General features: G+C 47.5%; 1 protein-coding gene across 5 annotated transcripts in view; it reads right to left on the reverse strand.

The window, feature by feature from the left end:
- Positions 1–8,336, reverse strand: part of SPPL3 (signal peptide peptidase like 3) — a 61,754-nt gene extending 53,418 nt beyond the window's left edge. For all 5 annotated transcript variants that reach the window (XM_082774192.1, XM_082774191.1, XM_082774193.1 and 2 more), the window contains exon 1: positions 8,018–8,336. In XM_082774192.1, the coding sequence (XP_082630318.1) occupies positions 8,018–8,040 (23 nt within the window). In that variant the 5' untranslated portion in view covers positions 8,041–8,336. The remainder of the gene's footprint in view (positions 1–8,017) is intronic.
- Positions 8,337–11,647: the final 3,311 nt, after the last annotated feature.

Raw genomic sequence — 11,647 nt, forward strand, 5'->3', positions numbered from 1 at the left:
AGCTGGAGTTGCACGAAACCCCCCTGCAACGTTACCTGTGCACCAGCACCGTGGAGATGGGCGCAGCAAACGCATGGGTGAGAGCACTCGGTTTTCTGGCACCATCCAAAACGAGGCTGTGCTGGGAATCCATTTGTGCAGTGCTCCTGCTCTTATAGTTTGAAGCTGCTGTCTGTGGCAGTAGTTGGGAATACATTGATATGGGAAAATGGCACGTGCCACGAATTGCCAAACTCTGTGATTCAGTGGAACACTAGCAACCATCTCTGTGAACTTCTGCCAAATTTTTAAAGCTATTTAAAATGGTGCGTGGAGTTAGGAAAAATCAGTGTGAGCTTACTAGAAGTCATCTTATGACTAGTTACCAGATAACAAAAGAATTTTTAAAGATACCTTTGTCCCAATACAGCAGAGTCCATAGGAGTGAAGGAATAAATCTGGGCTTTCAAGACAAAAAACAGCAAGCAGAAAAGGCCTGGCAGGGCAGAACTAACGGGTAGCAGTAGAGGACTGGGGGCTGGAAAAAACAGTGGCTTCCAGTGCACAGCCCAGTTTCTTCTTTTAGCAGCTGAACTGAAGACCAACCTAGATTCAAGCCTATTCCTTCAGATAAGCTTGCCAGCTCATGCCTAAAGTCAGAGACTGTGTGTGAACAGAGGGTGCAACCCCGTGGGTCCCTCCCGCTTCCCCCACGCCACCTCTGCAGAAAGGCAGCTACGGCGTAAAAATGGAAAGGAGTCATTCCACAGTTCAGCTCCATAGCCATGCTGCACAAGGAAATACCTTCCTGGGTAAAAACCTTTGAACTAGCTATGGAAAGGAAAGAAAGAACATACAGAGCAGGCAGAGAAACAAACGAAAATACTATTTTCAGAAGGCAGAAGGAGAGAAAATGTGAGTCCAACACCATCATTTTCCTTCAGATTCCGCTGGTTAGGGAAAAATGCTAACATACATAAACTGTAAGATATGATTCTCTCTCACCAGCTTCTACGTGGGCAACTTCAGGAACAAGGGAGGCATGTTGAGCACAAGGCTGTGCAATAGCAAATCATTTCTTAGTGTGTTCTCGGCTTGAGGAGGCCGGCTGTGATGATTTTAAGGAATCTCTGTTCTGACATCCTGAAAAAGTAAGTCACTCCATCCCTAGTCCCCATCTCCACAAGCACAGTACACGGCTAGCCCCGTTTAATACATGTATTACTTTAGCATAATTGTCATGGGTTATTAAAAAATCTTCTGTTCTAACTTGTAAATTATCAGTTACCCAATAGCCTTCCAAAAAGGCAGCTGACCACCCTTACTTTCTCACACTCCTGTGTATTCCACACCATTTAATGTCACATGCAGCCACAGAGGCTATCCAAGTGAAGTTAGGACCTGAGGTGCAGAGCTGGCCCTGAAAAGAAACCCTCAACAGAATCTGATAATGAAGATGACAGCACAAGAGCTACACAATTAGTCAGTTCCAGGATAATCTCATCGTGGCGCTTCTGGTGGACAGAAGGACACTTGCTGTGTCACGAGAGCAGCGTTCCTGTAGAGAGGAGACGTGGCAGATCAAAGCATTTCAAGCATAGACACCACTTGTGAAAAGGGCAGGAGAAAAGATCACCAATGTTAGCATCCTTGGAAGAATTAGAGAGGGAGAAAGGGGATCAGGAAGGGCTGTAATGACACATATGCCCCATTAATCTTATTAAATCATCACCTTTCAAAGTCAGTTTGATTGCCTTGATCCAGTTCAGCTGGCGCACTAACTTGTGTTTCACTCTGCTTCGCTCAGCCCATGTAACTGACCGAATCATTCCCAATTTTAATCCTCATCAGTTACACTAAAGCAATGTAGCTGCAAAAAGAAAATGTGCACAACAATTTCTCTTTTAACCAATTTCAGCCTTGGTTCTTCCTGGAAACTTTACTCAGATGTCACCGGAATTAAATCAGTTACTGGTGTCAATGGCTTGTGTCAATTATTTGCTTTGGAGTATATTATAATGTTTATCACCATCGTAAAATGCCAAAGGGCAATAAAGATAATAACAAAGGTGGCACTTATGCAGAAGATGATGATACATCACATCACTAAAACAATGAAATAAAGTATCTGAACAGAATTGGTTCTGCTCTTCTTCCAAATTTCAGGAAGTCTGCATCACTGTATTTTAAAAAACATAGTTCAAAATACATTTGTTTGGCACTGCGTTTCAGTGACAATTAATGACAGATTTCAGGACCTAAATCTAATATTTAAAACTGTGTCATTCTTCTGAGATTAGATGTGTTTTGTCAAAATTAATATCCTCAATTAATTTGCCCTATCTAATATCCCCCCCACAATCCCTCGAATTCCAACAGCATCAGGTTGCTTAACACAGACCAAAATCCCAAAGTTCACAGAAAAGCAATTACTTCGGATCATATCCTTCAGTAAAAGAAAGAGAAGCTCCCAGGCTTCATCTAGCCTGACAAAAACAAAACCAGAAGAGAAGCAGTGACTGCGGTAGGCCCCTAACACAGCTACCAGCTCACTTACCTATGACTCAGGAAATCATCTCCGCCTTGCCTTCTACTAGTGGGAATCCAAAGCTTCATCTCAAGAGCAGCAACCTAGCTACCCCCTGGAATACAGCCCCTTCCCTCTTTCAACCTACAATTTTATCAAGGCAGGAAGGGGAGCCTATATCCCTGGCAATCCCAAATCAATTTTTTAACCATTAAGTCCGATGCCTGCTTCCCAGCCCAGCACACGTCCACGAAGGACACACAAAGTTCAGCCTCTGAATGCCACAGTTTGGTGATGAGCACTCGCTCACAAGGTGAGGGATGCAAGCTCCAAAACGCTCAGGGACAGAACTGATCTCCTGTGTCCTGGCCAAGTTCAGAAATCACTGGGGAAAAGCAAGGAACCAGTAACTTCCACTGCCACAATGCTCCAAAAAGGCAGAACCCATGTAATTCTGAACTAAAACGCAGAATGCACTCCAGCACCAAGAAAACATCGGTTTATGGTCTCCACTTTTAGATGTTTCTTGAAGAATGATTACTAGATTACCAAATGCAGCCTTTGTATTGATGTAGCAAGAATCTTCCTTCGCTAATCACTCACTGTACATACACGGACATTCGAGTAACTGTAAACTGCAGCTAATCTCACGCTCTTTGCTTTGTTTGTCTTTCAGTCCAGCATTGCAGACAGTCCCTGCCCACACAAAGTACCGTCTGAGCTATCAAAAGCTGGAGGGAGGAGAACAAACAAGTGAAGCGAGCCTGGTACTGAAAGACAAATGCACTCACCATAAATCCGACATCCTCAAATTTACCGCGGTTAAGTCACTTCTCTGATGCCTTAAATGGACATCCCTGTCCTCAGGAGGCTTCTGACAAGCCTTACAACGGGACGCAGCCAGCCCCTGAAAAAGGTAAAACTGAAGGCCAACCTCTGGGGTTGGATGCCAAGCTCTCAGAAAAGATCTTAGGCAGCACACCCAACAGAACTTCGTCTGTGCTCTCTGCAGTTCTTTTCCTAAGAAGTGCAACACTTGGAAAATTCAGGGGAACAGTTTGGTTTGTTTGTGATGTAAGCTGCTTCCCTGCCTCAAAACACCTTAATTAGACAGCTAGGGCCTCTCAACCCGAACAGCGCAAGGCAAGTAAAAAACCTGAATGCATAAAATGATTTTACTAGTGCTTGACAAGTTCTGTGAACAAGCTGCAGCTCCCCTTACTCCCTGCCCTCCCACATACACCTCTGAGCCAGCCAGCGAAGCCTTCGAAGCACTAACCCCCAGTCTTCTGGAGGAGATCGCATTTTAATTCACAGCAGTTGTGCATTAAACGCAAGGAAAACGAATTCTCAGAGCTCTGAACCTAGAAAGACATTTAGCAACAACCGATAGGAGTTCTCCCAGGAACAAAGATGGCATTGTGCATCTACACTTAGCCCAGCACCCGGGAGCTTTATGGATTACTCTGACACATCATTACATTTAATTTCCCACACCCTTTGCATTACGTAGAGAAGTTTCCAAATATATCACCATTTCAGTCATCAAACAATTGATGGCTAACACAAGAATCATTCCACTGGTTAAAACGTTTAAGAGGGAGTTCAGTCGGTTCTGAGATTACTGACTCAACACAGCAGCTCCCTTTTCTCTTAGCCGAGCCTCCCCGTCTCTCCCCGATCGTTACCCCGATGGGTTTGCATGTGCTGCAACCCGTATTGCTCTTAGGCAACACTCTGGGAAAGGACAAATTAAAAATATATTTGGTTCTGGAGAATTTTCATTCTCCTCTCCGCACATATGAAAGAAGCTGTGAAAATCTTTTGTGCATTCAAAGGGCAAAACAAAAAACACAAAGCAATCTCTATTGCCAGACTGGGCAACAGTGAAAAGGGACGGGGTGTTACATCAGGCCTTGAAGAACACTGAACACCTACTGACTGAAGGCAAACAAGATACATGTGCTGCTGTGCTCTCTAAATGGCATCGACTGCAAAAACATCACCATGAGGCACTGGACATCAAGGAGCAACAAGGTTTGCACGGGGTCGTGATCTAGATCAGATTCACCTGTTGTAATATTTCCAACAGCGGGTGCCTGAAAATCAAATCCTTGCCATTTACAAACCTCTTACCCACACACATCCACATCGGTACTGGGCAAGTAACTCTGCCCCCATTATTCCCCCCTCCCGTGTTGCAGCAGGAACTTTTGTCACTACCCAGCCCCGTCTCCTTGCTGGAACCCACAGGACACAGAAGGCAGGTGGGTATTCCATGACCTCCTTCCTCTCCCAATCCATTCCACTTGCAGAAAACTCATTTCAGCTCTCATTTAACATAGAAAATCATGAGCAACCCTATGATGCAGCAGTCATGTTTCTCTGTGGCTTACACATTTGAGTAATAGCAGCACCATACGCAGCTCTCCTAACTTCCTTCTATTATTGCAGGTACTTGCCAAAGAAAAAGTCTCTATTCACTACTGACAGGCATTCTATTCAAACACCTTCTCTTTAAAAAGGAGCGCATATCCTTTGAGAGAGCATTTCCATCTGGCATTTATCCCGCATTTCATGTTAAAATTAGTTTTTTCAGGGTGACAGCACTCAGTGGCAAAATTCTCAGTAGTTCCTCTTGTCAGGGAGAACACATCTGTATCTGAGATCCTGGCAAGAGATTTAAAAAGGAGCTAAGTACAAGTACGGATGGTTATAGGTGTGGGCATTACTGCGGAAAAAAAGGAAACAAAAGAGGTTGTTGCAAAAAGCAATGCACAAGAGTAGTGCCAGAAGACAATTTATCTATTTGAAATTGTGAGAGGCATGGGGGAAAAGTACAGGTACCTCCTTCTTACAATAACTTAATATAAGAAAATACTTGCAATCAATTTCACTTAGTAATTAACGATATAAACCCACCTTAACATCTCAGAATTTTACATAGAAAACAATAGCAAAAACAGAATCAGTTCTCATCTCTTCAAAATACCATCGCTAGCAGATGTCAGCAGGCCTATTTTGTGTAAATGTTTGCAGTGTTGATGTCCAGCAATCATAGCGTGAAAGTACATTTTATGAGGTATTTCTAACACATCAGAGACAATTCAGAAAAGGAAAGCAACAACTTTATTATGAACCTGCAGTGATTTGATGATGAATGTTGATAGCTTTGCACTACAAGGGGCAATCAAGCTTCAGATTTCTGGACAAAAGGGAAGCACTGCTGAGGCCAGGAACCCATTTCCTCACTCTCAATTTACATCTGTCCAAAGGTAGGTACGTGAAAGGATTTTTCTTGATGTCAAATACCTGATCTGACATCTCTGAAAACACTTAATCTTGACAGCAGCTACCCACGACACCGAGGAACACAAAAAGTGCTCGTTCTGAGAAAGCAGCCTTTGCAACACACAAAAAGGACTGGGTCCAGCAAATGGACAGGATGAAACCTGCCAACTTCCAAACTGTACAGCAGCACGAATTACTGGACACAGTTCTGCACAATTCCTTTATAGAGCTATCGGTTTCCTTAGCCGACAACTTAACATGCCCACTTTTCCTAAAAGCCCTAAAGCACCAGCCAATTTTATGCAGAGCTGTATTGCCATAATTAAAAATAAGCAAATGCGAGAGTGTTGCTAGAAGTGTAAGTAATTAAACACGTACGCAGACAAGAGCGCGCAAGTTACAGGGCAGGATTCCTTAGGATGAAACTGGATTTTGATCTTTCTGCAGCCTCCAGATAATACTGATCACAGGGCTAAATGGGAAGTGACAGAAACCTCAAAAATAGGAGGACACGTCAGTGAATACAGACACGACAAAATTACAGTGTTTTGAGATGTTAGCCTCACATCCTTGCTCTGCTACAAACCTGATCTGCAACAAAGAGCTGCTGCTCTTGGGATCCGTCTAACAAGCAACACAGAAAAACTTAAATCCCAGCTTCATTTCCCTAATGAACCTGACCTAAAGAAGAGTTAATCCTCTTCCTAGCCAGAAGCAAAAGCCCCATACATCCACTGGTTCTTGAGAGAGAAGTGACAGAACACAGGAGTGGGGGTTGTCAAAGTCTCAACATGTGGCAGGACAGAAATCCCCGCTGGCTCCCAAGTTTTAAAAGTAATAGGAAAGATTTCCAGAACTATTTAGAATAGAAATCCCATCTACACATCCAGCACACTCCAAGGTCAAAAGTTGAGATCTAACTCCTTTTTTAATAAGAATATCATAACTCTTAAAAAAAAAAAATCCGCAAGAAACAACCCTGGATGTTCTCACTAGAATGAATTTTAAATGCAGCGAGAGCATCACAATCAAATCTCTGCAGTGGCCAGGTCAAGAGAGCGGATGCACTCGAAAATCATTTGATGTATTTCGGCTGCGATCCTCGACAATACCAAAAATCCAGCATTACACGAAGAAAACAGCCCCCGGCTCCTCAACCCACCGCCGGCTAGGCCCAACACAGTGTCAGGACGCCGAAAAAAATGCCCTCTGCTTTGATTTGCTATACTTGATGTCTTCCCACAGGAACTGGTCTCTTCCTCCTCGTTCTATTTCCTGTACACAGAACAAGCCCATTGTCACCGGGCGAGCCCCCCCGCGCACACACACAGGGCCCAGCCAGCCCTACACAGCCGGGGAGGGCAGGTGCTGAGCTCCGGGCAGCCCCCGGGGACCCGAGGAGCCCCAGGACGGTGAGGCCGGAGGAGATCCTCTGCTCCAGGCAGCCCCAGCACTGCCGTGAGGCACCAGGGCCAGGAGAGAAGCTGGGCACACAGCACCCCAGCCCCACACACAGCAACCCAACCCCATCCCAACCCCACACACAGCACCCCAACACACCCAGAGCACCCCAATGCCACACACACAAACACCCCAGCCCCACACACACGTTAACAGCACCCCAAACACCCAGCACACCCCAGCCCCACACACAGCACTGCCACCCTCCACACATAGGGCACCCCAACCCTCCCCCCACAGCACCCCAGCCCTACACCACACCCCACACACACACACACACACACAGAGCACCCCACACACAGGATCCTTCCTCACAGAGGATCCCCTTGCAAACACAGGATCCCTCCTCATGTACAGATCCCCTCACACACACGCAGACACAAACACAGGATCCCTTCACACGCAGGGATCCCCCCCCTCACACAGGATCGCTCCTCACACACAAATCGCCTCACACACAGGATCCCCCCCCCCTCACACAGATCTCCTCACACACACAGATCCCCTCACACATACCGGATCCCCCCCCTCACAGCGGATCCCCTCACACACACAGATCCCCCCCCCTCACAGATCTCCCCTCACAGATCCCTCCTCACACAGATCCCCTCACACATACAGGATCCCCCCCCCCCCAGATCCCCTCACATCAGATCTCCCCTCACAGATCCCCTCACACCGATCCCCTCACAGATCTCCCCTCACACCCCCCATCACCCCCCCCCCCCCCGCGGCCCGCAGCGCGGCCCGGCGCCTCACCAGGAGTAGGTCTGCTCCGCCATGGCTGCGGCAGGCCGGCCGGCCCCGGGCTCCTCCTCCTCCTCCTCCTCCTCCTCCTCCTCCTCCTGGCCGCCCGCAGGCTCCGGGGCTCAGCGGCGGCCCCGCTGCGGCTGGCGGCCCAACATGGCGGCGGCTGTGAGGAGCGAGGGAGGGGAGCGGGGGGGGGGGTCCCCGCCCGGGCGGGGAGGGCGATGGCGGCGGGAGGAGGAGGAGGACGCTCAGCAGCCGCGCCGCGGGGCCGCGCTGAGGAGCCGCCGGGGCCTCATGGCCGGCGGGGAGGCGGCGGCGGCGGCGGGGAGGGGCGGGACGGGGACGGGCGAGGCGTGAGGGGAAGGAGGAGGAGGGGGGGGAGAGGCTGAAGGGAGGGGGGGGGGGGGTCCGGGCCGGGCCTCGCCGCGAACCCGCGCTCGCGCACGGCGGGGGCGGGGCCGCGCGGCGTCACGTGCCCACAACACGCTCACGTGCCGCCGCCTCCCTCGGGCAGCGCGCATGCGTGCGGCAGGGCGAGGGGGCGCTGCTTGGCGGGCCCGGCCGCACCGACACCGGGCGGGCGGGCGGATTTTGGGGGGGGGGGTCCCGCAGGGTCGGGGTGAGGGACGGTGAGGGTCCGGGTGTCCCCCTTGCGGTGGGGGTGCCGGGGGAGCCTGGTTCGTCCGGGCTGTGTCAGCTGCCGAGCAGCGAAAGCTGTGCCGGGACGGTAACAGCCTGGGTTCGCTCCCCCGGGGGCACCGGGATCGGGGCCCTGCCCCCGGCCCGTCCCGTCCCGGGCCTCCCCGTGCGCGGGGCTGGGCTCGGGGCCGCTGGGTGCGGGGCGGCCTCGCTCCCTGCTCCTCGCGGCGGGGGAGGGAGGCGAGCCGAGATTAGCTCGCAGCTGGAGGTGAGGGAACCGCACGAAATAGGAGAAGAACGCCCAGGTCTGGTAAAAATAGGTGGTTGGGGTTGGTGGGGTTTTTTTTTCGAGGTATGTAGAAATTCTGTGCCTTAATATAACTCCGCAAGAATCTACAGAAAAACGAATGGGCGTTAGGACAGCCTCCTTGCACCTACAGGTGCATCACGGCTCCAAAATGGCCTCTGGAGCCCACCTGGGCTTATTTTTATTAGTGGTGGATAGAATGTATGACTTAATTCTGCTCACCTGAGTTATTCTCTTAAATGGGGGTTAAAAAAAACAAACAGCTTAGGCTTGTGTGTAGTCATGAGACAGGATTAAAAGCTGAGAACAAATAATTTCTTCTCAGTTCTGTGTAATCCTGGGTGGCTCACTTCTCTGCTAGCTTGGTTTCCTCATCAGTAAAGAAACACAGCGTGCTCCAGCCGCCTGAAGTGTAGGGGCACTGTCAATGGAAGATGCTGCATGGGCAGATGCAGAGTTACTGGTGGAGGGAAGGCCAGGGATTCTTGTGCTTAACTTTAAACAAGTGTTTAGTAAGAAGCTTCAAAAGCTTCTACACTGTGCATGCATTGAAAACATGGTGAAGAGTTGCACTGGAGATGAAAGGAAGTCAAAGGAAGTAATCTTCTCTCCCCTTTATTTTCTGGAGTCTTACAAGTGATTCACAGCTTCGGGGTGTTGTCACACCTCAACATACAAATCCTCTGCACTTTTCATATTCCTTGTGGACAGGAATGACCTTAGAGCTCCCGACGCTTAGAAAAATCTGCTTGGGAATTGGATTTATCAACCAGGTGGTGTGAATAATCAAAGCATCATGACTGACTGGCTTAGTGGGATTCCTGCTGGGGTCAGTCATGGCTGCGATGTGTTGGGGAAGGATTAGGCAGCAACACTAACATCTCTCACCCAGCTCAGGCAAGGCTACCTTGCAAAAAATTCTCCTCTGACCATATATCTCCCAATTTGCACCCCATACACAATACTTGTGCTTATCTCAGTAAGATTTAAAGCTTTGGTGGATAGGATGTAAACAGAGAGGAGCGAGTCATGCATAAAACCTTGAGCTGTAGGGTACATAGCCTAGTTGATCAGTTTGTGTAGAAATTAGGGTTTTCCCTGTTTAAAATTAAAAAACGTTCAGACTAGTGATAGGACTTGCACAATGGAGAAGTCCTCTTGCTTTCTCCTTCCTTATCACAGCAGAAGAATCTACAGTAACAACTAGAAAACTGACAAATAATTTGGAATCTTCACTCTGTTGTGGTGCTATCCCAGTATCTGGGATGTGTGTTTATACTACCCTTTTCAATGGTTCTGATACAATAAATGCAAGAGAGAAGACTTTCTGAATCAATGCAGGCAAAGATAAATCAATGTTTCAATGTTGTCTTGATACTAAATATCCTTTTTTAGTTTTTTTCTGAGACAATGTAAAAGACACTATAAAACAATATCCCTGCTTTGTGCCCTTACTGAAATAGCTTCCAGTTTATCAGTTTTGCAAAACTTGCAACACATTAATTTGACAAAAGTGATTCTTAGTTGATGAGCATTGAAGTATATATTTTTTTCTAGCATCTCAGACTTTGTGTGTAAATTACTAAATGGTTTTGCAAGGTTGCTCCATCATGTTACACTGGTCAGATGAATTCACAGGAGAAACTTATTCCTCCTCGCAGACTCAACATCTGCCCTCACACCAAAAGGGAGCACAGCTTGCATTCTGCAGGTAGCTTTTCCAGCATCTCTTTTGTGTATATTTTCTTTGGACCTACAAGGGAGCTTTACTCTGAATTTCAGTGACAATTTACTCCGGCATTACAAAGCCCTTCCAAAATAGCTGTTCTTTCTGGTGTCTTTGATGCAGACTGATGCACTACCTAGACCTGTCAAAGTATTTCAAAACTAGCAGTAAACAAATATTGTATTTTTTTATGTAGTTCCCAGAACACAGACAGGCAAGTATGGTAGAGAATCAGATGAAAGTACTGACTACAAAGAGTCTTCATCTCCAAAGAGCTTAAATGTCATTAGATGACATTTGGCTAACCACGTCTTGATGCCTTTATAATGGAGGTGGGAAGAAAACCAGAGCAAATTCATCATGTAGATTCACTTCACCTTTCAGGAAAGGACATGACAGCTAGAGTTGTTAATGCAGCTTGGTTTTAGGAGGAGCAAATGGCATGGAAACAACTAGGGAGTGCAAAAATCAAGAGATCCAGTTTTGACAGTATAGCTCACAGCTATTCTGGGCTGTTCTGCTTGTAAGATCCTTATGGGATTCCCCTTGTTGAGAAAATAATTAAAAAGTGCACTGACCAGTTATGTGATAGGATTCTCTTCACTACCACCTAGTGGGAAACTCCTTCATTAACTGAACTCCAGAGCTGTTCCTGTTCTCCAACTCATCCTCACCCTGATGATAGAAACAGTGTATAAGCGAAGGGGAAATGGAGGGATGAATGAGAATGACACAGTCCTATTTCTCCATACCAGAACAGGAATAGAGAGAAAGAGACAGCCAGCCTATACTTTAAACCCATTATGTCCTATGGCATTATTACACCACACCTTCCAGCTCTGCAGCCAGTTAGTTCAGTTCTTAATAGCTGTTACACCTTAGCCTAAGTCTCACTGAGGCTCCTAAAACTTAACGAGCACAATCTTTGGTGATACAGAGGAAAACATGAATTCTTCTGAACGAAACT

This window comes from Aythya marila, assembly GCF_965140915.1.
Source record: "Aythya marila genome assembly, chromosome: 17".
NCBI classification, from domain to species: domain Eukaryota; kingdom Metazoa; phylum Chordata; class Aves; order Anseriformes; family Anatidae; genus Aythya; species Aythya marila.